General features: G+C 39.9%; 1 protein-coding gene across 2 annotated transcripts in view; it reads right to left on the bottom strand.

Annotated features, from left to right (window-relative positions):
- RIPOR2 (RHO family interacting cell polarization regulator 2) overlaps window positions 1-26,111 on the bottom strand; it is a 91,027-nt gene that overhangs the window by 33,989 nt on the left and 30,927 nt on the right. For both annotated transcript variants that reach the window (XM_067537571.1, XM_067537572.1), the window contains exons 2-8: window positions 10,114-10,240; window positions 8,646-8,801; window positions 7,880-7,958; window positions 7,608-7,631; window positions 6,495-6,548; window positions 1,535-1,684; window positions 437-500 (exon numbers count right to left, since the gene is read on the bottom strand). In XM_067537571.1, coding sequence (XP_067393672.1) covers window positions 437-500; window positions 1,535-1,684; window positions 6,495-6,548; window positions 7,608-7,631; window positions 7,880-7,958; window positions 8,646-8,801; window positions 10,114-10,240 — 654 coding nt within the window. The remainder of the gene's footprint in view (window positions 1-436; window positions 501-1,534; window positions 1,685-6,494; window positions 6,549-7,607; window positions 7,632-7,879; window positions 7,959-8,645; window positions 8,802-10,113; window positions 10,241-26,111) is intronic.

Below are 26,111 nucleotides of genomic sequence, written 5' to 3'. Positions count from 1 at the left end.
GTGGCTTTGAAATGTCGTATCACAATAAGAAAACATTTTAAAATTCTGATCCACAGCCACTGATGTAGTTTCTTAGCAGACTTGTGGAAGGAACATGGAAATAGAGGCAAAAGATAGAGTAGCCTTACAAATTGCATCACACATTCATCTTGAGAGCCAAAGCCATGCAATCTAATCACCCCATCTCCCTCAAAAATAGGAAAAATTGGCTTTGAAGAGCTCACTGTACAGATTTGAACATCAAACTGGCATGATCCATTCTGCTGAGTGTGGGTGTAAGTGGGGGTTCTGAAGTCAGCAACTGATGTGATGTGAAAAACAAACCTCTCATACATTAAACCTAAATTAGCTTTTGCCCTTAGAGCTTTCACACAGAGAAATACACCGAGAGCAGCTCTTGCAGTTCTGTTCATGCAGAAACGGGGGAGGCAATTACCTTTCATCTTGATGCAAAACTCCCCCAATAGGTTTTCCAGCTCTGCTTCAATGGTACACATGTTCTGTGTTGGAAAACAGAAAATTGACATCAGATCAACCCCCCGTTTATTTTTACAAAAAGAATATTTTGGAAAGAAAATATTTTTATCTAATGAACATTCTGGGATAAGTTATCTTAAATTAAAATCAATATACCAAAGTCAGCCCTGGAATAGACAGATGCAGCTCTACTGACTTCAGGTCAGGTATGCCTGCTTACATCAGGGCTGAATTTGGCCCAATGTTCTTCTTTTGTTGCAGTATATTCCTTGCATTGGCAGAAGGAAATCTCAGCCATCATGGCGTAAACTGATCATTTTCCCACCCCTTCCTTCAGTCAAGGATATGTGCCAAAGTGCATCTCAACATATTTTTATACTTTGAGCTATGCAGAACACACCATGAGAAAAGGCTGTGGAGAGAAAGAGGCATTGACTTTACCCAATGCTTTCTTTGTATTCAAGGAGGTTGCTGTTACCCAAGAGCTGTGGTGGTTGTTATGCTACTAAAGCCTTTTATAGTTTTTTCCATATCATGATGCAATCTCATGTTAATAAAGTAGATTTGATCATAATGAGTAAAATGGGAAAAGATGCAGCCAGGTGTCTTTACACAAAGGTTCCAGACTAATGGAAACTATAATGTGCTGAAATCTGCAGGATGGGAAGAATTTAGTTGGAGTACAGACAGACAGATTCAGGGCAGACTTGTGTCTTTTCCCAAACAGTGGCCTCAGGGTGCATGTTTAGATGGTGATATTGTGGCATTACAACATGATGTCACTGTGTCAGTTACAGCATGCTGCCCACCCGATCCATCTCTAACAGAGGGACAAGCTTGTATTCACAGGTCTCCTACTGCCCCATAGAAGTAGATATAAAACAGTCCTATAATATTTCTAATCAGACAAATATTTCAAAAGGGAAAAGTAATTAGCTGCATGAATTTAAGTGCTGATCCTGAAGTCCTTATTCAGACAAAATTCCATTGAAATCTCTGGGAACACTTCCTCTGATGTCAACCAGCGCAGGACTGGACAGAACGGATCACCACAGACCTCTGTGTACTCCTTGTAACTTCTGTTGATTTCAGACAAACTCTCTCGAGCGGCTTTGCTGATAGGAGACATTGCAAATGCTTGCTTCATTTTGCTGGCGCCATCACAAAGACGTCTTTGGATACAATAGGCTTCGTACAGCTCATCTACCTAGTAGGAACAATGAGAACACATTAAAATAAAGAAACCCAAAGGAATCATAAAACAGGTTCCATTAAAAGGAAGTTGAACAGAACAACTCTGAGCGTTTTTATTAGATACGCCGCCGGGTAAACAACTATAGCTTTGATGCCACCACATTACGTTTAAAAGGATGCAATGTGGAGAAACAGCCTCTGCTTTAAAATGTCATCAAGACAGAGACTGTCAGCACTTTGTACTTTAGCTCCTTCAGATCTCCAGCTACTGTTTTCCATTTTTATCTGGGATTTGTAAAACCCTCTAAACCTCTTTTAAAATCAATTTCAAGCTTATAAAAGAGCTTGGATTTGACAGCGTTGGGGAGCAATAGTGGTTTAGTCTCAAAACCAGGGATAGCACAACAGTGGCAGTGAAAGCTTCCTCCCAACATACCACTTCCCTGTTGTGGAGGAGTTCTTTCTAGCAGTGGGAAAGTATCTGAGTTTCCATTTCCAAATAGATCCTTGGCCACTCTGCTGATGCCAGCTAGTGTCAGCGGTGAGTCCTGTGATGTGAACACGAAGACCTGGACTGAGGCTGTGACAGATATTGCAATTGTATGCAATCTCTTTGGTTTATCATACAATCATAGAAGATTAGGGTTGGAAGGGACCTCAGGAGGTCAGCTAGTCCAACCCCCTGCTCAAAGCAGGATCAGCCCCAACTAAGCCATCCAAGCCAGGGTTTTATCAAGCCAGGCATTAAAGACCTGTAAGGATGGAGATTCCACCACCTCCCTAGGTAACCCATTCCAGTGCTTCACCACCCTCCTAGTGAAAAAGGTTTTCCTAATATCCAGCCTAGACCTCCCCTACTGCAATTTGAGACCATAGCTCCTAGTTCTGTCATCTGCCACCACTGAAAACAGCCTAACTCTATCCTCCCTGGAACCCACCTTCAGGTAGTTGAAGGCTGCTATCAAATCCCCCCTCACTCGTCTCTTCTGAAGACTAAACAAGCCTAGTTCCCTGAGCCTCTCCTAAGTCACATGCTCCAGCCCCCTAATCATTTTCATTTCCCTCTGCTGGACTCTCTCCAATTTGTCCACATCCTTCCTCTAGTGAGGGGCCCAAAACTGGACACAATGCTCCAAATGAGGCCTCACCAAGCCGAATAGAGGGGAATAATCACTTCCCTCGATCTGCTGGTAATGCTCCCACTAATGCAGCCCAATATGCCATTAGTCTTCTTGGCAATAAGGGCACACTGTTGACTCATATCCAACTTCTTGTCCACTGTAACCCCAAGGTCCCTTTCTGTAGAACTGCTGCCTAGCCAGTCAGTTCCCAGTTTGTAGCAGTGCATGGGATTCTTCCATCCTAAATGCAGGACTCTGCACTTGTCCTTGCTGAACCTCATCAGATTTCTTTTGGCCCAATCCTCCAACTTGTCTAGGTCTCTCTGTATCCTATCCCTACCCTCCAGAGTATCTACCACTCTCCCCAACTTAGTGTCATCTGCAAACTCGCTGAGGGTGCAATCCACCTCATCCTCCAGATCATTAATGAAGAGGTTGAACAAAACCGGCCCCAGGACCAACCTTTGTAAGATTACGGACCGACCCCTGTAAGATTATGTTCTACTCTATTGGGGGAGGGCTACCATAGCTCCTCCAGGAATTAAAAACAGGGAGGGGTGATTCAGATGACTCACTGAGACTAAACAACTCTGGAGACGTACCAACCCTTGCTGTTATCTGTATATTACTGGTTCAAGTTGGGTTTTCCAGAGTCTAAGAGACAAAGGAAAGGCTTTTGGTATAAGCTTGAACTGACTCAGGGCCTTCTTTGTGATCTAGCAAATAGACGGGACCTAACCCTTGTGGAAGGGTTGGAGGGAATTTGATGTATTAGGGCACTAAAAGATTGCTGGTTGACTTCTGGTAAGCTTTTAAGCATGCGCGCAGGGATTTTTACTTTTTTTTAACGTTTTCTGTGTAATGCTTTTACCTTAAGCATAAAGATGCTTGCTTAGAAAGAGTTGTGTGGTTGTTTGCAACTGCTGGCAATACACTGATCATAGCCCTTGAGGAAAAAGCAAAGCTCATGCTCCGGCCTTTACACAAACTGGCTAGCTGGGGATATTAGAGTGTAAGCAGGGAGCTTTGCAGCCTTAAAACCCCCCAGTGACAAGGGAGTAGGATAAGGGTCCTTACCCAGAGACAGCTGATGGCAGGAGACTTGAAGTCTCATTAGGAACTCCTGGAGTGGGCCATAGGGGAGAGGGGGTGGAAATACAGGTACAGTTACCCTGAAACTGTGAGAGGCCTTTAACTCATAGACCACTAAACATCCATTAACAACACCCAAGTAACAACTTGGGCTAAGATTTTCAAAAGTAATGAGTAGTTTTGGGTGCTATCGCCCCACCCTCTGAAAATCAAGCCCGTTTAAAGTGTCTCACATTGGACACCCAAAACTCTCTAATCACTTTTGGAAATCTTGGTCCTAGTTATCTACCAATGTGGGCCAGCCAGTTTTAGATCATAGCTTAGAAGAAAAAAAGCTCTATTTACTATTAATAATTCCTTCACTTATCCAACACCCCAACTGTATTTCTCTTTTAAAACCTTGTCCTTCATGTGCACATTTATTATAGTGGAGTTATTTGCTGGGGGCTCGCAGCAGGGTGACTGCCACTTGTTTGGATGATGCATTCAGCAGCAGCCAGCTGCTGGAGAGGAATCTGGTGGTTTCATTAGCAAAAGTTATTTTAAGAGTCGTAGTTTTAGAGTCACCCGAAGAAAATCAGAGGAGGTTGGCACATTAGTTCTTTTCACTGTTCTTGCTAACAGCGGACAAGATTCAGTTTTTATGTAACCCATCACTTTTTTCTAGCTGGTCATGCACTGCATCCTCATGCTGCTCAGTCATGGATCTTTCACAATAGAACTTGCCACTATTAAAACTGGTGTTAGCCTGATTTCATATACTACCTGCACCAGGACATTTTTAAAATCTACATTAGAAATAAACCTGAACCAAAACCTCTGATCCCCAAACTTTGGGAATGTTCAGATTCTAAATCAAATTTTCCCATTCAGCTCTATCTCTAACACAAATACTGTTGCCTGTTTCCCATTTGAACGGGGAAAGGGAATGTGATTGAGTACATCCCTTCTGAGCCTCCTCCATCACAGTTTCAATAAAGTGTAAAAAATCAGACTAACAAGGCTGGTTTGGATTCAGAATGGCTGATGTAATTTATCTGAGGGACTTGTAACTAAAATAGGAGGCAGTTTACAATTGGAATGCTTCAACAAAGATTAATGGAAGAAAAGGTAATCTTATTAACACTTCAGAATTACAAACCAAGCTTATCTGAAATGCAAGCCCACCACACCTAATCTTTCCAGCTAGCAACCCTGCACGCTCCATTCTAAAGAACTGTTATAAATAGTTGGCTCTTGATATTTACTTCTGTAATCTGGGGTGGGGCCCAACCCTGTGCTCAGACTCTGTGTCTGCACGTTTAAGCATGGTTAAAATGAATTCATCTGCCACTGTAAAAATCTGCCACCTGTTACTACACTTCCTGTTTTCCATGCTTTGTTTCCTGTATAGAATGACAACAGTACTTAGCACTGATAGGAAATGCTGTTGTCAGAAGACAGCACAATTTATCCTGGGTCTGAAAGATTCTTCTGCTTCTATCCATTTTAAAACGCAAAACAGTTTATTTTCCTAAATAGTTGCCTTAGATCTGATGTTATAAAACTCTCTTACACAATGGTCTGTTTATTTGTCACCATGGGTTATAGAGCAGTGAATACCATACTGAGCAAGTAGAGTTGTGCTTATTAGGTCCTCTTATGTTTAGGATCTCTTTTCATTCCTATTATAAACACAAAAACCTGTAGCTCTGAGCAGGATGGAGATGGAGATGGAGTAGGAGGGATTTAGATAGAAAATGTGCTGTAGGCTATAATTTTGCCATGCAGGTTATCAGCAAGGAAATGTATTGTTTGGAGAGAAAATTTCAACCTATTTCTTAAAGATTTTCTTTGAGCTGCACGATTATGAGAATAATGAAATTAAAGTGTTTTTTGTATGCCTGGTCACTCTTGCATATATCAAGCAGTGTGTGTGGTTTTTAAATGAATCTCTCAGTTGACAATTCATCCATCATATAAATACATCATTTTGTCAAGTTGGGAAAAATGTTAATTAGCAGAACTATTGATGTCTAAAAGAAAATATACTGTGGGTTTGATTCTGATCTAAGGTACACTGGAATAAATCCAGAGTATACTAACTGACTTAGATGGAGTTATTCCAACTATATGCTGGTGTAACGGAGCAGAATTTGGCCCAGTGGGTGTAAAAATGGATGTAAAAACTAGTGTTAGCAATGACAGATAAGGCCCTACAGTTAAAATCCAGAAGACACTCCCAGTGTAGTGTGAGACTTTTAATATGCAGTAGATCAAATTGTGAACTTAAACTTCTTGCAGGTGCAAGTGTCCCTTTACCTGTACCTTTAAAGTAAACTTATGAGATCTTAGCTTTCCCATCAAGGGCTTCACCCTGCATTTCCTCTGTACCCATTGTCAGTGGGGGTCTTTAGTGTGCATGTAGAACTGATGAACCTCAGAGGTTTTAAAGCTTTTTAAAACCCTTTTTGTTTCTGTCTTAGCAGTAATTGCAGCACTTTAACTGCATTTGGGAAAGGCTGTGCTGAGTAGGTCCCTCTGGAGTGGAGCTATCACATGCTAGGCAATGGTTTAGTTTTCTTAACATAAAAGCAGATGTAGAAGAAACATGGTAGGATTGTTCATTACCTTACTAATGTGGAACTCCAACCTTCTCATATATCTTTCAATCACTTTGATTTGCTGCAAATAAATAAATAAATAAAAGGAATGAGTTTTTTCTGATAGCTCAGTTGATTGTATAGATTCCTTGCAGAAATACTCTCTTTTGCTGGTTTTCCTATCTCAAGCCATTGTGATCTTCAAAGAAACTTTTTTTCTCCAAACTGTGAAGCTTTCATCTGTTCTGGAGAGGTTTTTGTCCATGAATCAGGTGCTTTATTTTAATGCAATTAGTCTTCCACTCAAAAGTAGAGCTGGTTGAATTTTTTCCATCCCAATCTATTTTGTTAAAAAATGGCTCTGACCAAAACACACACTTTTATAGAAAATTTTTCATTTAAAAAAAAAAGTATTTTTCAATAAAAATGAAAATTTTACAGTTAAGATTTGTTGGTTTTCGGGGGGGGGGGGGGGGGGGGGGGGGAGAAATCAGTTTTTGGTTTTCAAAATGTTACCAAAAGTTGTTTTTTTTATTTTGTTTTTACACTTTTCTTCATTTTTACTAAAGTTTTGGGGGCATTTTAAAAAAAATTTTCCCTGTGAAGAACAATTGCCATTTTTCAACCAGCTCTCCTCAAAAGAGGGATGGCCTTTGCTTTTTGCAGGATCTGTAGTCAGTGTACAAACTACAGATACTTTGTAGACTTAGTAGACCACTGGTATAGAGGGCACAACTCCACTGAAGTGCCCTAGCACTAAATTTGGCCTCTATTGCAAGATGGAGAAATGGCAGACATATGTTTGTAAAGCAAGCACTGGCTGGAGCTGAGGCAGTAGCTATCAGTGGTAGTTCTCCACTGACTTTCTTTGTATGTTTCTCTGGAGTCTAATTTGGGGGTTACTCTTCTTTAATGTGCAAGAAAAGGGTTCTTGCCGAACGCACTATGTGCATTTCTGACCCCTCAGGACTTGATCCCACTCCCACTGAAGTCAGTGGCAAGTCCTGCCTGCCTCCCCTCATCAGTGGGGGGTGTCAGATTAGAGAATCAGGCTCTGAGAAGCTCTTTGTGCCAGCTGTCTCCAGATCACTCAATTTTTAATGTTTTCTTTGCAGCACTACTGTCCCAGAGAGTAACATACCTTGTCTAGATCATACAGCACCCCCTGCAATAAAGAAAGGGAGATTATGATTAATTTGCATGTCATACCATTGAACAGTACACTCCCACAGTGCCCTATTATGTTTTAATAGCTGAAATACAGAACAAGATCCCTACAGCTGAAGTAAAAACTGCTTTTCTTTAAAACTCCCTTGTCCCCCCCTTTTCCTCTGGTACCTGGAAAAGGTTACCCTTGATCTATGCAAGTGGTATAGAACACTTTAATCATCTGAATCATGGGATAACACATACCAGCCGTGAATTTCTTTTCATGTCTTTTAACTGAGTGGTTAACTTATCCAGCTCTGTCTGGTGAACTTCCAGATACTCGCTGTAAAGATAAACCAGAAAGGGAATCATAAACTCTGCTACATTTCAGTACATAATGGTGCTGATTGCTGACCTCTGTGAAAGGCATATTTGTGTAACAAATAGCTATTCTCACCACATAATGGTGTAAACAAGTACAACATGTTTATACTGACCTGATTGTCGTAAAAGCCCTCCCTATCTCCCTAGTCTTTTGCATGTGCAACCCTCATGCCCCACACCAAGTAAACAGGCAACATAGGAGCATTTCTTTAGCTCTTGAGTAACAGGTTAAGGTTTTCAAGTATATTGAACAACTGGGTTTTGAGTGAACTTAGAAGCTGTTTAGTTTGTGGGCTGCCTCTTTCCAATCACTGTCCTTGTACCTATCCAACAAGGACATTACTAGATTCTATGAGGTTATCTTGTATCATGTTTCCCATGTGACGAGAGGCAGATTTGAGCTACAGTCTAGGAATGAAATCCTGGCCCTATTGAAATGAATGGAATCATGCCACTGACTTTAACAGAGCCAGGATTTCATCCAGTGTGTTTGCTTCCTATGTACAAGCGGGTTAACACAGGAGAGCAGAAGTCAGCAGTCTGATTTACCCTAACATGACTGAGGCTCCCCACTCCCATGGCACATTGCTTTCGACTCTAAAGCGGTAAAAAGAAGCTTCAGTCATCCAGTGATAAAATCTCTTACTCCAATCCATTCTTTAAGGCCCTGTAGACCTCTTCCATCCTTTCAGGCTGGGGTTCTTTGGAGGTGGTGCTGTTTTTATGTCCCATATTGTGCATTTTCTTCACCTTTGCTTGGGGCTTCTTAAGTGCAGAGGAATTTTCAACAAAGGAGTTACACCTGCAAAATGAACATGAAAGGAATACACTTATAAATCACAAGGATCTCAAAGGAGTGTTGCCTGATGTTATCTCTTTTGGCTGAAAGTAATCTTCTTATGTGAGTGCCTGTTGGAGGACTGTTTGTTTACAGGTTAATAGGTCTCAGCTGTATTGAGCAGTACTTGTGCTGAGGCTATCAGCATGTGATGTGCCAATTGCTGAGACAGGAGTGTCTGTCTGGCAAACAATAGCTTATGCCTTAGGCTTGGCCATGTCCCACAGCTCTAGCCGTCTTATCCCGTGTCTGTCCCATCAATCACTGCTAAGGAACTACAGCAAGAGGCCTACACGACACCCAAGTGCTGAGAACAAAGGCAATTTTTAATCATACAAAACCTATATGCTACTGAACACCGCTGTCTCCATGTTCATACAGTGCACCGCACGCTGGTGCTCTGATCTCAGTCACCGCCAGGGATAGTCAACAGGCAGAAATCCATGCGTCAAATCCGGACTGCCAGATGCTTTTGCATGAACCCCAAAAATCTCTTTATCATCATTATTATTATTATGCTTTAAAATTATTTTCTCTAGAGCCTGGACCTTGACTATACCTTGACCAAGAAATTTGGACCTTGACAAAAAAAATAATAATAATAATTGGCCACCCCTGCTCTAAGAACTACTGCACTGCAAAGAAGTGATAATTTTACTCTGTTTCTAGGAATTACACACTCTCATACGGCTTCTGAAAATTCCCACTGAATTCTTGACTCTTGTTGTTCCCTGTTTCACGGAAAGCTGAAAAAAATAGCAGAATGTAATCTAGTTAATAATAACTTACATCTGCACAGCCTGTGGAAGTGAACTTCCCAGCCTGGGTCAACAGAGTAGGCTAAGCTAGTGGGTCTCGTACTAGCACTCTAAAAAGATGTGTAGACAGCATTTTGAAGTTGTAGCTAGGGCTCTGAAGCCTAGGGAGGGAGTTGGGATTCAGACACTTCTGGACATTTTACATGTTGAAAAAAATCACAACTGTATAATTTAATGGACTAAAATCCAAGCTCTGAGATGCCAGCAAAATTCCTCTGAGACTGAGGTCAGAGCCTATATTAAAAATAAAGCCCAATAGATTCCTGGCATTGAAGAGACAGGGTGTCTTCATTCTTTATTCTCCATGCAAGAAAGCTGAGTTGCATGGAGAATAAACAGACATTCTGACTTACAGCACACAGATTCAACTCCGAGGACAGAAACCAAAACCCTTCCAGTCTCCAAAGCAAGTTTCAGGTCTTGAGCTGGAAGTTTCCCCCCAAAAAGATGGTACTTGCCTGGATCGTCTTTCTTGAAGACCGCTGAAGCCAGCAAAGGATTGACTTCTAATAATCCCATTGGGACCACCAGGGGAGAATGAATGTGATCCTACTGACATGATTTCTGGGGGTTTGGAAGATATTCCTGCAAGATAATAGAACAAAGGTCAGTTACAATGGTAAACTACCAACAGGTTGAAGACAGAGACAGTACTGTATTCATCAGAAGTGATAAAGGGTAAATGAATCCCACAAGATGAAGTGCGTCATGAGATGATTAGATGTTTACAAGCCTGACTCTTTACTTCATAGTCTGTTTAGACTGACAGCTCAGTTTTCAGAATAATACCAGGAATGTCTGCAAAGGCATTTTCTCTCTCCGTTTAATTCTCATGGAATAATTAAGGGATGGATAGAGTTTTGCAGCTAACTTGTTCGCATTACAAAGCAATGCCCTTCTCAGAACTAAACTCTTCCAGTTTACACTTCTAGACACTTCTTCTGTCTTGAATTCCAGGGTAACATTATTAAACATCTGAGGAACAGCTCAAGAGCAACTTTCTTGAAAGAATTACATTCTAGATGTAAAAAAACAGGTGAGAGAGAAATGTTGTCCAATGGTTTCAGGACAGGACTAGAAGCCAGATTCTGACACAGGCTACCCCTGCGGCCTTGGACTAGTCAGTGAACCCCTCTGCCTCAGTCTCCCCATCTAGTTACCTACATAGTTAACTACTTCATAGGGAATACTATGAGCTCTTAAGATTAAAAGAAAACGATGAGGGTTCATTTAAAAATATAAGTAGTCCTAATCCTATTCTCTTAGCTTTCCTTATCTCAGTAACGGTTACTGTCTTGTTGCAGAGAGAGATGGGGGTAGCGGGGAGATAACACGGGTGTATTGTGAAAACTTTGGGAAAGGAAGGAGCTATCTATGTGGTGATCGAGAGAGAGGAAGTGCACTGTCAATTCATTAGACCGTCTCCATCTTCTGTAGCAAGAATGTTGTCTATCCCATTCAACATCCTAAGTGAAATGAGCTGGAGATTTCAGTTCATTTCCTAGTGGACAGGCATCCACATAAAAAAAGTACTATCACAACTGGCACTCTAGCAACCTCAGCAGAGAGGCAGGGGCTGAATGGGCAGTCTGACTGAACTACCTTCTCAGCCCTAGAGTTGCTGAACAATACTGAAGTACAATGGCAGGGCATTATGGTTCAGCCTATATTTTTCTTGCTGTCCGGTGGAAAGAGGATTCCTTGGGTGATAATCTAGGATCTTTCACAAACATTAAGTGAATTTACTAAAAATAGGCACTGGAGCTATGTAGTAGCTTTATCCTTACTGCATTTCAAATGCATTAGATGAAGAGAGTTAAGTCTAACTTTGAAATGTCACAGGCAGCCCAGTTATAGATTGACTTTAAAATAGCTAAATGCTCTTTAAGATTTCACTAATCACCACTGAAGGCTATGACAGCTTCTATACAATTTCAGAGGGAATTCTATTTAGCAAGAAGAGGTGTTTTTACAAGTAGCTATTGAGCTCTGCCGAACTTGTTTCTAAGCCCCAGGATTGCTGTCATTATTACGAACCTGAAGATGTCTGTGTGATGCAGCCAGCATTGATCTTTGTGTTTCAAAAGCCAAAACTGATTGGATTCTCAGGGTTAGAGTCAACCCATAGTAGATATGATCTTGGTTTTGTAATATGCTGGCCTTGTGACCATGTTTCATCTTTACTATAACTACTAGAGAACTGGGATCTTTGTTAAAGAGCCTTGAGAAGCTCCATTAATATCTGAATGAACTTTATGTGCCTTATTGTTTTGTAAGCAGGAACCTAGGCATCACCTTAAAATGGACTAAGAGTATCCGATAATACACAGTGTGCCCCCTCAATACACAGAATGCATATTAGGTATTATGCTGGTTATAGCTCATTAACCAAATCTTCAGGTGGGTGCAGGGCACAGGGGAAAAGGAGTTACTAGTGTTTTAGTGTAATATTTTAGGAATACTAAACTTGCAAAACTTTGTGCCACGCCCTGCTCTCAGATTGTAGGGCTTCCACAGATGCCTTCTGTACATCTGAGTCTGTGCCACAACTGCATGAAATCTTATATCAAATCAATACCTTTTCATCAGGCCTGTAATGCTTTATTATTAAGCAGTGAAGTAACTATTAGTAAAAATAAAATGTTGATCTAATTTACATAATGGCATAAATTTACTCAGTGCATTGCTGGAGATACTCCAGTTTTACATCAGACTAACGAAGACTAGAATCGGGCCCTACGTTAGGACCCAGTCCTTCAAGGTACTGAGCACCTCCTCTACAGTGCTGAGTTTCTCGGCTTTCACTTGGTGATGCTTAGTACCTGGCAGGAGCCACTCAGCACCTTACAGAATCGAACTCACATTTATAAGCACAGTAGAGTCTAGCATTGATTAAAGTCTGAGTCAAGCAGTTCAAACCCAGTTGAGAAACAACTACTTAAGAGACATAATGGGGAACCATCTGATTACAGTACTTTTGAGTTCTGTGCTGCAAGTTTAAGACGTTCTCTATTTTCTCAAATGACTTTAAAATGGTTAATCTGCGTACTGCGTGCTCCAATTTGCATTGTTATAAAACAGGCCCAAATCAGTAATAATTGTTTGCCTGGTTTGACATGATGATCAGTGCATTCCCAGGCAGACTAGAGATGGTGTGAAGGTAAAAGCTAAACAGCTCTGACAGTCAGCTGGGATACAGCAGCAGTAACATTACACAGTACATCAAACATTCCTCAAAAAACAAGCAGAACAAAAACAAACTAAATTAGTGTTAGTCATGATGACTAGGGCTCTGTATCAGATGAGGTATTTCAAAACGCTAGTCAAAATGCTAAAACACTGCCACAATTATCTACTCCAGCAAGTCCCCATTAGCGCACACAGGAGTAAAAACCTTAAGTGTGACAATGTTGGATTTAATAATATTTATCGGTCTGAGCCAAAATATTTCCTGTGTGTTTGTGATATACAAACACACACACAAACATTTTCAGTTTTCATCTGAAAAAAGGAAATAAGGTCACTTCTAAAAAGGGTATTTACCCCTTAACTTTTTTTTCTTAAAATATTTTGACCAACTTTACTCCTCATGTTTTGCGCTGCTTTAGTAGCTATGAATCTATTTGTGGCATGCACCTGAACTCTGGAACAAATACAATTGATGTTTACATTAATACCTGCCTACATCTCTCTTTGCTTTGTCTTTGCATGAAATGGAAAGAATCCAAATCGCCTCTCAGATCTGGGTGTTAGAAAGAAAACATCTATTTATTTTTAAACTGATCAAATTAAAAATGGGAGTAACAGAGACAACAAACATTAGCTGATTCACCTTTCAGAATAAAATGGCATTTAATGATGAGTCTGGTATATTATCAGCCTCTACTAAAAATCATTTGGATAGGATTTGACTGTTAATTGTATAACTTGTGATTATTCCTGTATTTCAGGAATAGTCACTATTTGACCCACTTTAACATACCTTGCTTATGGGTCTGCAAAATCAAATTAGACTTCAGAGTTGGACTTTTATAAATTGCAAACACTACCTATACCTCAAATTTAAGCTGATCTCATTGAAGCCTACATATTTTCAATTGGCCCCACATAATCATATGTATTTTCTCCAACAGCAGCTACTTAGTTTAGATTTGCTTTGAAAGATACCATCTCTGAATTTAATCAGACAGCCAAATGTTAGCTAAATACAAATAACATATTAACATATATTAATGAAGAATGTGAAAAACAAGGGAGAACCACAAAAGATACAGTGTCAGAGATCTGCTAATGATATTAATATTGGGGTTTCCATTGAGGGGAAACCTTTTGTGTTTTGATCAATCATGTTTTGGTGTCAACTGCAGTAGGTGTCAGTATAATTTATTTTATGTCAATGGGAGTTTTGCCTCTGATTTAAAGGGAAGCAAGAGTAGCTCCGAGGAAAGTTCATGGGTTGCTGAATGGAGCATGGGAAATCTTAATAACAGGAAAAAATAACTACAAATGAAAACATCCAAGGATTTGAGAATTATTTAACAGTTAGGATGCCCTACATTCTCTATGTAGAGAAAAAATAAATTCGAAGCCAGTAAATCCTGACTTCTTTCTTGGTGTATGTAAATTGGATTTGATCCTGTAAGAAAAGCATCATGTATGTTCATTAATACAGTCCATAAGGCCCAGCCTTCAAATGTTTATTCAGGCAAATTTATTGGCTTTACTGGGATCCCATGAGGATTAAAATTGGTGAGAAGGGGGATTTTGTTTTTGTTCTCTGATGTGATGACTGAATTCCTAATTCCAGATGTAATAGTTACCTGATATTTTTTTACAAGTGGGATGTTTTTCCCTCTCTTAATATAAAATGTATTTTGAAAATAAGATTATGTCAAGATATAATTGAGGTTTAAGAGTTCTTTATTAGTTCTAAATCAATTAATGCTCTTCTATTTCAAGACGTGGTGTTGATGCATCACTGGTATTTGATTTTTAAATGATCTGCTTAAAGCGAATATAAATAACACTGTAGATTAGCATATTTAATAAATTTAGTATTGCCTACAGTAGTTGTACATCAGCACAGTCTCAACGTAAGGAGAAATGATAACAATATTTTTCCCCTTCTCAGTGACAGTTGATAGCAGGAAATTGCAGATAATGTCTCTGTCCCTGGGGAAATAAAAGCTTCATCTCTCCTTTCATTGTGGAAACAGTGGTGAAGCAGCTGGATTTAAGATAATTAGAAGGGAAAGTTTTCAAGGGAATAGTCCTTCTACAGAAGGACTCCTTTTCAACCAGTATGAGTGTGGACTTAATTTTCTAGAATGCCAGAATATTTGATAATCAGTGTTTACTTAGACGAAAGCGAAGAGAAGGTAAATATACTCACAAACATGTTTGCTAAATCTGACTGATGACTGACTATATACTTGTACCTTTTTTTGTTTGTTTTTCCCATGAACAATGTAGGTAGGGTGACCAGATAGCAAGTGTAAAAAATCGGGACAGGGAATGGGTGTGTGTGTGTATGCAATAGGCACCTATATAAGACAAAACCCCAAATATCAGGACTGTCTCTATAAAATCAGGACATCTGGTCACCCTAAATTTAGGTGACTGCCTTTTTTTTCACCTACATTTTTTTTTGGGGGGGGAGAGGGGAAGGGCTTATTGTGGATATGCATGTGCAAGTAAGCATATAAACATGCAAATGACTATATTGGCACTGGGACCGCTCCCCCAGCTACCTGATATATTCTGACTTCCTGGGTTTGGGAGTTTGAATAATCCAGGCAGAAAGGCCATAAACAGGACAGTGAGAAAATCAGTGATTTTCAAACAAACTATCTCAATACAAATGAGTGATCATTCACCAGAAGCAGCAGTGAGTAGGACAAGTTAAAGGAGATAGACGGCAGGGGGACTCAGGCAGCAGCAAACTCCCTTGGCTGGAGAGACATGATCCAGCCCCAGAACTTGGAGTAGTGTCTACATTGAAGCCAGATATGGAGGGAGGTGGAATCAGCATCTAGGGCCAATTACTGTATAGAACCATGTTTACACAAGGCACAGGGTCATGTGTATGGTTCTGCAAATAGATGGGCAACTACTGATGCAGCTTCAAAAACATTGCTAACAGGAAGGAGAACCAGCTGCCTTGCGTCCATCATCAGGAAAAGTAGCAGTGCCAGTCAGAAAGGCACACCAACAAGTACAACCATTATTTGGTGTGAACGTGACAAGACAGAACTGCATGTAGATCCAGCTAGACAGCCCATAAATCTGGCTTATATCTTTTTCTCTGCCAGTCAGATGGGGAGGAGATCTAAATTAGAGGTTCACACAGTTAGTCAAATACAGTCCTCTTGTGCAAAGGAAGCCAGAAAGGTTCTAAAGAGGATGCTGACATCTAATGAGGTCATAACTGAGGGTAGAATTTGGCCTAAGTCGAATTTAGCCCTTGAGTTTATCCCGTTTACCAAAGATATACCACATACTAAACCCCATTCAAGTCTCACTGAAATCAGTGGGCATCTTCCCATTAATTTCAATGGCAGTTGGATCAGGCTGATACTGTGTTTTCCATGGCTGAAGTGATTTATGTATTTCGAGTCTTGGTGAGTCACCAAACATTTTTTCGGGTTCTGGAACTGAAAATGGCTCTTTTGGGAGAACTAATGCCTTTGTAGTGGATCCTTCAACAGTTCTCCGTGCTATGTCACTGGAAAGTGTACTTGTCCCTTTGTGAAAGAGATGATCATTTTAACCATTTGTGACATTGCTCATTAGCCAATGGTTACTTCAATAGAGGTGTAAAGGGGGGCACACCACCGGGGCTGCCTAGTGGTCAGGCAGGGATGGGGCAGGTTGCTCCCCCACCCCCTTTTCAGTTATAGTGCTATCTTGTGAGGGTCTGTCCCTTCTTTTGTGGCTCAGCCCTCCAGCTGGGTCACACATTCCAGTCCAGCCTGTTCAGCATATACCAGGAAAAAAGTCCAATCACAGAGAACTTTTTCAGTGCCATCACAGGCTTCAAGGCTTTCATCTTAGCTCGGGGGTGTGGACCCTTGAACATACGGGGTCTTTCCCAGCTGGATTCTCTACCGAGGTAAAGGCTCCTATTATTGTCCCATTTGTGGGAGTTGGTAGGGGAGGCCATGCCCACTTTTTCCACCACGCTCCAGTCCAGGGCCAACTGGTGGCCAGCTAAATTCTGCACCTTGGGGGCTAAGCAGCTGCCGCCCAGGATCCCTTTCTACCCAAGTCTCCTTTCCTCCCCTACAGTAAATTAAAGAACCACAAATAAGGTTTCTGACTTTCACAGTCAGTCACCATTCTCTCCTTTGCAGGCTTTATCAGCTCTGTATTGCCAGGTCTCAGGCAACAAGAGTGCCCGACAGTACTTTCCAGAGCTCAGAGCAAAGATCCACGCCCTTCCACTGCTTGCTTCCTTCTGAGCTGCTCTGCTTCCCTTTTAAAATTCCACCTCCAGCCTGTGTAGGCTTCAAAGGTGCAGGGCTGCCTGGGCCCAGAGATGCTTCTTTACCCCTTTTCTCCACTGTGGCGGTTTGTATACCCTACCACAAGGGATTCAAAGGAGACTGTCACCTTCCAGACCCCTCTGGGTAAATGAATATTGTGTACCTAGAGCCTTACTGTAGGTAAAATAAAGTGACCCAATAGAGATATGAAACTCCCATGGCTGGAACTTTCTTGTGAAATAATTTTTTTTTAATCTAAAGGGGTGTTGGGGGGGGAGGAAGATACCAGAAAATAAAAGCCAATCACATTCTTTAAACACGTATTGTTGTTTTAACCAAAACTAGAGGCAAAAAAAGATCTTAAAGGCTGCACATCCTTAAAACAAACTTAAAACTACTAACATTTTGCATCACACTGTGACTCTATTGTTTGTTTAAGATTTATATGTATTATGTCCAGGGGCCCCAATTAGGATTGAGATCCAGTTGTGCTAGGTGTGGTACCAGTCAGATATTTAGGGAGGCCTAGTCTCTGTGCTTAGGAGTTCTCCACTATGCGTACCTTTGCAGCTGCTTGCATAGAATCAACAGGAGTCTGACTGTAGAAAGAGGCTGGGTTTTCTCTATGCCAGGTGTCACCCTTTAAAAATTCATGATGATGTACAGTAAGACGGGGAAGACTGTCTGTTCAGGTTGTGACAGGGTGGTCAACTTCACTACAATGATTAACTGAGTTAACAATAAACCTATAAAAAGAACAGTTTGATTCTATCTGCATACTAAAAAGAACGCTTAATGGAAAATTTGATAAAAGGATGTGTCTGATAAATGAATTTATGCCCTCTTCTTGAATATAATGAATCAAAAGGCTCTGCTTTGCCTTCGTTTATGATCAGACTAATTAGCATAATTACACATGTAAAACTCATTGCAATAAAATCCTTCTTAGAAACATGCATCTGTTAAAAAAAATGAATCTAATGAAGAAATAAACGGATCTACTAGGAGCCATATTCTCCTTTCAGCTCCAATTCTTCTGGATTGCTCCAGTATAACAAAGAGCATAACTTGGTTTGAGGACTATCTAGTATGCACTTAACTGATGACTATGGCATTTGTAGTTTTAAGATTGACTTTCTGTCTGCTTCATTCTGACTCACTTGAATCCCAATCACAACATATGCTCATCTTTGGTCAGTCATCCAAAGAGAGCGTATGTGAACTGTCACATATTTGTGGCTTCAGGGCCTGAGACTCCTAGAAGGCATGGATAGGTTTCCCACATGATCATTTTAGAAAGTTAACCTATCACAATGGCTAACTACATTTTTAACAGACATTTATATGGATAACTAGATTATCCAGAGCTGTTAAAACAAGTGCCAAAAAATAAGCAGCTTTTGAAGGGATAAAATCTCTAATGCATCAGGGCACAAGTCAACCTCTACCTAGAGGATTTAGGAGGAAGCTTTCCCTGAGGACAGGTTCTCACATCAATGGTGACGATAGGGTTTCTTGCATCTTCCTCCCAAACATCTTCTGACAGCAGCAGGAAGCTGGATTAGGTTAGCCACTTTTATGGCAATTTCACAGAAATCATAGAAATGAGGGACTGGAAGAGACCTTGATAGCTCATCTTGCTCAGTCCCCTGCACAGAGGCAGGACTAAGTATTATCTAGACCAGTTCTCAATTAAATTTGGCTGCGGAACCCTTTTTAACTTCTGCGGGGCCATGTGATATCCTCCACTGAAAAATCCGGGACATCTTCCCCTTTCCAGCGGCGCGGTATCAGCTGTTTTCGACGGCACGCGCTGTCAGCTGTTTTCGGCGGTGCGATTTCAGCAGCTTTCGGTGGCGCGGTTTCAATTTTTCGTGGAACCCTGAAATTCATCTCGCGGAACCCTGGGGTTCCGCGGAACACCAATTTAGAAACACTGCTCTAGACCATTCCTGACTGGTGTGTCTCTAACTTCTTCTTAAATCCTCCAGTTACAGAGATTCTACTACCTTCCTAGTAATTGGTAATTTGTGCCAATGCTTAACTGCCCTGAGTGTCAGGAAATTTTTACTAACGTCTAACCAAAATCTTCCTTGCTGCAATTTAAGTCCATTATCCCTTGTCCTGTCCTCAGTGGTTAAGGAGAACAATTTATCACCCTGTCTTTGTAACAACCTTCTATGTTCTTGAAGATTGTTCTTATGTCCCCTCTCAGTCTTCTCTTCTCCAGACTAAACAAACCCATTTTTTTCAATCTTCCCTCGTAGGTCATGTTTTCTAGACCTTACATCATTTTTGTTGCTCTCCTCTGGACTTTCTCCAGCTTGCCCACATCTTTCCTGGAGCATGGTGCCTAGAACTGGACACACAGTACTCCAGTTGAGGCCTTATCAGTGCTAAACAGAGTGGAAGAATTACTTCTTGTGTCTTGCTTACAACACTCCTGCTAATTCATCCCAGAATGTTGCTTGCTTTTCTTGCAATGGTATTAGAGTGTTGACCCATATTTAGTTTGTGATCCACTATAACCCCCATATCTTTTTCTGAAATGCTTCTCCTAGGCAGTCATTTCCCATTTTGTATTTGTGCAACTGGTTATTCCTTCCCAAATGAAGCATTTTGTATTTGTCCTTATTGAATTTCACCTATTTATTTCAGACCATTTCTCCAGTTTGTCAAAATCATTTTGATTTCTAATCCTGTCCTCCAAAGCACTTGCAACCCCTCCCAGCTTGGTATCATCTGCAAATTTTATAAGTGTACTCTCTATGCCATTATACAAATCATTTATGAAGATACTGAATAGATTGAGACCCAGGACAGAACCCTTGCGGGACCCTACTTGATATAACCTTTCAGCTGAATTGTGAACCATTGATAACTACTCTCTGAGTGCACCCATCTTAGAGTAGATATGTCTAAGCCAATGTTTCTCAACCTTTTTGATAACAGGGATCAGCTTGCTGCCTTCTAAACTGTCAGGGAGATCTCGGGGACCGGCACCAGTCCACGGACTGGTTGTTGAGAAATGTTTATATATAAATACAGACAGACAGAGTGAGTTTGTTTATGAGAATGTCATATAAGACAATATCAAAAGCATTACTAAAGTTGAGATATGATATCTGTGGCTTCCCTCCTATCCACAAAGCTTGCTACCCTGTCAAAGAAGGATATTAGGTTGGTTTGACATGATTTGTCTTTACAACGCAATCTTCATTGTCATTTGTTATCTTATTTTCTTTTAAGGTGCTTACATATTTATGATTTGATTATTTGCTCCATTATCCTTCCAGGTATTGAAGTTAAGCTGACTCGCCTATAATTCCCTTGGTTGTCCTTATTCCCCTTTCTATAGATAAGCACTGTATTTGCCCCTTTTCCAGTCCTCAGGTATCTCGTCCATCCTCCATAAGTTCTCAAAGATAATTGCTAATGGCTCAGAGATCTCTCCAGCCAGTTCCTCAAGTATTTTAGGATATTTCATCAGGTTCTGCTGACTTTAGGATATCTAACTTGGCTAAGTAATTCTTAACTTGTTCTGTCCCCATTTTCCCCTCAGATCCTATCCCATTTAAATTTATGTTCATTATACTAGTCGTCCAATCACTGCTAACTTTTTTAGTTAAAACTGAAAAAACTCAAAAGGCATTTAACATTTCAGCCATTGCTACATTTACTGTTACTGTCTTTCAGTGGGCATGCTCTCTCTCTGGTCTTCCTCTTGCTTCTCATGCATTTGTCAAATGCTTTCTTGTAACCCTTTATTTACCTAGCTTGTTTAATCTTGTTTTGTGGTTTGGCTTTTCTAATTTTGTCCCTACATGCTTGTAGTTTTTTTTTTATATTCATCCTTTGTAATTTGTCCTACTTTCCATGTGTAAGACTCTCTTTTGAGTTTCAGGTCATTGCAGAGCTCCTTGTTAAGCAAGCATGGCTTCTTACCATACTTCCTATCTTTCCAATGCATTGGTATAGTTTGTTTTTGTGCTCTTCATAATATCTCTTTAAAAGACTGCCAACTTTCCTGAACTATTTTTTCCCTTAGACTTGCTTCCCATGGGATCTTTATCTACCAATTCACAGTTTGCCTAAAGTTTGCCATCTTCAAGTCCACTGTCTTTATTCTGTTTTCTCTGTTACAATTCCTTAAAATCATGAACTCATCATTTCATGATCCCTTTCTCCCAAGCTACCTTCTACCTTCAGAGTCTCAACAAATTGTCAGAATCAAATCCAGAATAGCCTCTCCCCTAGTTGCTTTCTCCACCTTCTGTAATAAAAAGATGTCTCTAATACATTCCAAGAACTTGTTGGATAATATGTACCCTGCTGTATTATTTTCCCAACAGATGTCTGGGTAGTTGAAGTCCCTCATCGCCACTATATCCTGTGTTTTGGATGATTTTGTTAGTTGTTTAAAAAAAGTCTCATCCACCACTTCTTCCTGGTTAAGTGGTTCTCAACCTTTGCGGACTATTGTACCCCTTTCAGTAGTCTAATTTATCTTGTGTACCCCAAGTTTCACTTCACTTAAAAATTATTTGCTCAGAAGATCAGACCTAAAAATACGTAAGTGTCACAGCACACTGCTACTGAAAAATTGCTTACTTTTTCATTTTTACGATATAATTATAAAATAAATTGATTGGAATATAAATATTGTACTTACATTGCAAGTATATAACATATAGAGCAGTATAAACAAGTCATTGCCTATGAAATTTTAGTTTGTACTGACTTTGCTAGTGTTTTTTATGTAGCCTATTGTAAAACTAGGCAAATATCTAAATTAGTTTATGTGCCCCCGGAAGACCTTTGTGTACCCCCAGGGGTACACATACCCCTGGTAAGACCCCCTGCTGTGACATCTCCCGTGTTTTTTACCCCTTTCATCCTTATCCAGAGACTTTCAACAGGTCTGCTTTCCATTTCTATCTCAAACTCAGTGCAAGTGTACACATCTTTGATATACAAGACAGCACCTCCTTCCTTTTCCCGTCTGTCCTTCCTGAATAAGCTGTACCTTTCTATGCTAATATTCCAGTCATGTGAATTATCCCAGCACGTTTCTGTGATGCCAGTCATGTTACAAGTGTAGTTATTCATTAGTATTTCTTGTTCTTCCTGCTTATTTCCCATACTTCTTGCATTAGTATACAAATATATAAGATGTTTGTTAGATTTCCCCTTTCTATTCCCTCTTGTCTTTCCTTTGTCCATTCTGTGATTTCCCATGTTTCCCCCAGATTCCAACCCTTCACCCAGGTCTCCATGCTTTGGACTTACTTATGGGCTTTTGTCTCCTGCCCATCAAACCTAGTTTAAAGTCTGTGCCTATCCTTTTATGCTCCTCATCCTATTCTATTCCATATCGGTTTTTATACTGCACTCGTTACCATAGTATCTGAGTGCCTTCCAGAAGTGCATTAAGCAACATGACTAACATTGGTCACATGTTGTTTGTGCTTTCATCCTCTCCCTAGGGGGAAAAGCATTTGTAGCGGTGTCTTTGTTGAGATAGGTTTTTTAAATATACATGTTGCAGTGTGTTTATATTGCAGAAGGCAAGGCCAAATAAATGCACCTTGCACTTGGAGTGGAAGGTGTTAAGGTTTATGATAGTCCTTGTGATTTGGGTTGCTATTCTCTTCTGCTGGGCAACACTTGCTGGAGTTGTATGGGCATGTGAGCTCCATCTGACGAATTACATTTGGCTGCCAGAACAAAATAATTTGCACTTGTTTCATCAGAATAAAAAGCAATGAGATATTCCTAAATAACTGCAGATATATACTAACAAGAATGTATCCCAAGGCTATATCTACTGGTGCATGGCTGGTAGGAACTGTGAGATAATGCTAATTAGAGAGTGCAGGAAAACAGGCAGGTGAGCTTGTACAGTTTCAGCAATATTACTGAGGAAAACCAACATTTTAGAGATTGAACTATAAAGAAGAGAACTCATTCCTTCTGACTGTTGCTGCTGGTTCAAGACTGGGATGAAGGAGGTTGTTAATATTCCCATCACTGCTACCTCCAATAACAGTAGATATTTTAGGGAAGGCTGCTAGCAACCTTCTTCCATCTCCAGCTGAAACGAAAATGCTAGGTTAATTTGCATCAGACAGCTCTGCCTTTCTTTACTGACATACGGAACATCTTTTGAGAGAGACCTTTATTCATCATCCATTAGGCTCTGAGCCTCATTTCTCATTCCACTGAAAATATTAGTGTTTGGAGTGATTTATCTGAAAGCTTGTATCCTTTTTCAGTTTAAATAATTTCCATGTAAAAATGTTGACAATGATGTCTTTTATTGTATACATTTTACAAAATATTTTTAGTAGACTTTTATTCTTTTTTTCAGACTAAACTTCAGAGGAGAGGTCTTTAGATAATTCACCTTATATATTTGCACACAATGCACAAATAAGTGAAAACTTGCAATTTAATAATCCAAGTTAATAGTAACACAGTAAAGTAATTTGGGTTAAAAATATATGGGGTCTGATTCTGACACACACACTAGCTTCATGCTGATGCAACATCACTGACTGCATTAGAACGAGTTCTGACTTACACCAGTATGAAAGCAGAACCAATGCTAGGATTTTAACCTGACAGTATCCCCTTCCAATTATGATAAAATATACCTTTGGGGCTAAAACCTGCTTGCCTTGCTAACATGCAACTCCTAATGATGTCAAGAAAGATGAGCAATATTTGTCCCCATTTTTGTGTAGAATCATTAACAACTTATTTCCTGTGTTGCCTCCATTGTTTTATTCATTCCTTTTATTGGAGTGTTTAATACATGCCTGGTTTCTTTGGCATTGCAGCATAAACTGCTCTTTCCACTGTTTGCTTTGTCCTCAAAGAAAAACCAGTAGCATTTTTTCCCATGTGTTCCTTAACCATGTTTTAATGCACACAAAACTTTAACACACACAAACTAGTGAGTTATTGGGCTGTAACGAGGCAAGGAAAAATGATTTTCTGCAGGTATTAAATGGCTCCCACGTAACAAATGGGTTCATAGTAAATGACCATTTTAGCTTCTACATTTGTTTTAAACTGACAACTGGACTTGGAGTATGAAATACAGTCAGTGATTTGTCTGATTCTGTTGCATTACACCAGCATAAATACAGAGTAATCCCACTTGATTCACACTGACATAAACAAGCAAAATTTGGTCCATTAGGGCTATATGAGTGTAATTAAGAGAGCAGAATGTGGCATCTGACTGGATTTGATTGTCATTGTCATTTGTTTTGGGGTTTTTTAATTAAAAATATTTTTACAAATTTGCAAAATTCTTTTGTTAGTTCAGTCTATTATAATTATCTTTCATACACCATCAAGGTTTCTTTTATGTAATTGAATAATGATTTCTATGTATATCTTAAATGTGGCTCTAGTGATCATTGACTGATTTTTGTCAGAATCAGTAAAGTGCTTTTTAAAATGGGGGGAGGGGAAGAGGAAAGCCCTCCTATTCCAAGCAGCAGTGTTAGCACCTGATGTAGATATATAAATAGAATAATACTAATAAAGAACAAACCTAAAAACCATGCCAAGAACTACTATTTTGGGCTACTATTTCACCCTTCATTGAATCCACACAAGACAACAGACATAGGCATAGAATGGTGACTTTAATAGTGTTGCACTGTCACAAACAGGGCAGAATTTGTTCCAAGGCAGTATGTACAATGCACCCATGTTTGAGGGGCCAAACTGATGGAGGGTTCTTGAAGGAATTACCTCACTCACCACACACAAACAAGCACTATACAATTGGGTGCTTTATATGGAATTTCACTTTCCTATCATAGCCATAGATCAGCTCACCAGACAACAGGACCCGATGGTTGGATCTACTGTCACAAATTCTATATTCTTTTAAAAAGTCTATTCTATGTCAGGTTGCAAACACTGACATTACTGATGATCCTAGTGAATAAACAGTTGGTGCAGGTAATGTTCTTTACTGATCAAAAGTATTCAACAGACTGAAGAGTTAATTATGGAAACAATTGGCCAATCAGCTCTGATGTAGGTATTAATGCCAATGGAAGTCCGCATCCATGGTGATGTTGAACAGTAATTGTAAGTTACATATCAAGCATTAAGTGGTAAAGTAGTGCAACTTTCACAGATTTTGCATTCAGTGGATGCATAAAACAAAGTATAATTTACAGATCAAGGGGATAGAAGGAAGACATTGGCAGGAGAAGCAAACTCACCAGAATAGGATTTAAGATAAAGTAGTCCTTGGCAGTGCAGCTTTCTTATTCCTGCACATTGGTAGTTTTTCTGCTGCAACCCTAATTCACGGGTGTCAGTGACAGTGTACTGATACGGGATTGATGTGGCCACACTTTTTTGTGTGAGAGAAAGTAAGCAGAGCTAGCTTGATGCAGAATGGCCAAGCTACCTACTGTATTGCTCTGGCAATAGAAATTTATTTGTCCTCTTCCATCAGGAATAAGCGAACTGCATTTGTACGCAGTGTCCATTTCAGCAGTGCATGAGTCAGATAAAATAGAGAAATTAAATAGGCTTATCACTGAACAGACAATAAAATATCGTTTAAGGCCTTTCAGTTAGTAAAATGATGAAGACTCAGCTGCTGCTCTATAAAAATGTAAATGATTAGAGATTAATTAAAATGTATCAGACATTTAATATGGTGATTCTGTTTCATTGAGTGAATTAATGGAATATTACTCATTAATATGTTCTTAAAGGCACACTGTCAGGTATTTTAGGACAACATAGTATACTTAACTCTTATACAGTACTTTTCATTAGTAGACCTAACAGCACTTCACAATCTTTAATGGATTTATCCTCATCACACCCCTGTGTGGGAAGGCAGTATTATTGCCATTTTACTGATTAGAAATTGAGGCACAGAGAGGCTAACTGATTTGCCCAAGATCACACACACAGTCTGTGATGGA

This window comes from Emydura macquarii, unplaced genomic scaffold (genome assembly GCF_026122565.2).
Source record: "Emydura macquarii macquarii isolate MOO-44397 ecotype Brisbane River unplaced genomic scaffold, CSIRO-AGI_Emac_v2 contig_431, whole genome shotgun sequence".
Classification (NCBI taxonomy): Eukaryota; Metazoa; Chordata; order Testudines; family Chelidae; genus Emydura; species Emydura macquarii.
The sequence above is the reverse complement of the archived record's forward strand: the minus strand, read 5'-3'. Positions and strand labels throughout refer to the sequence as shown.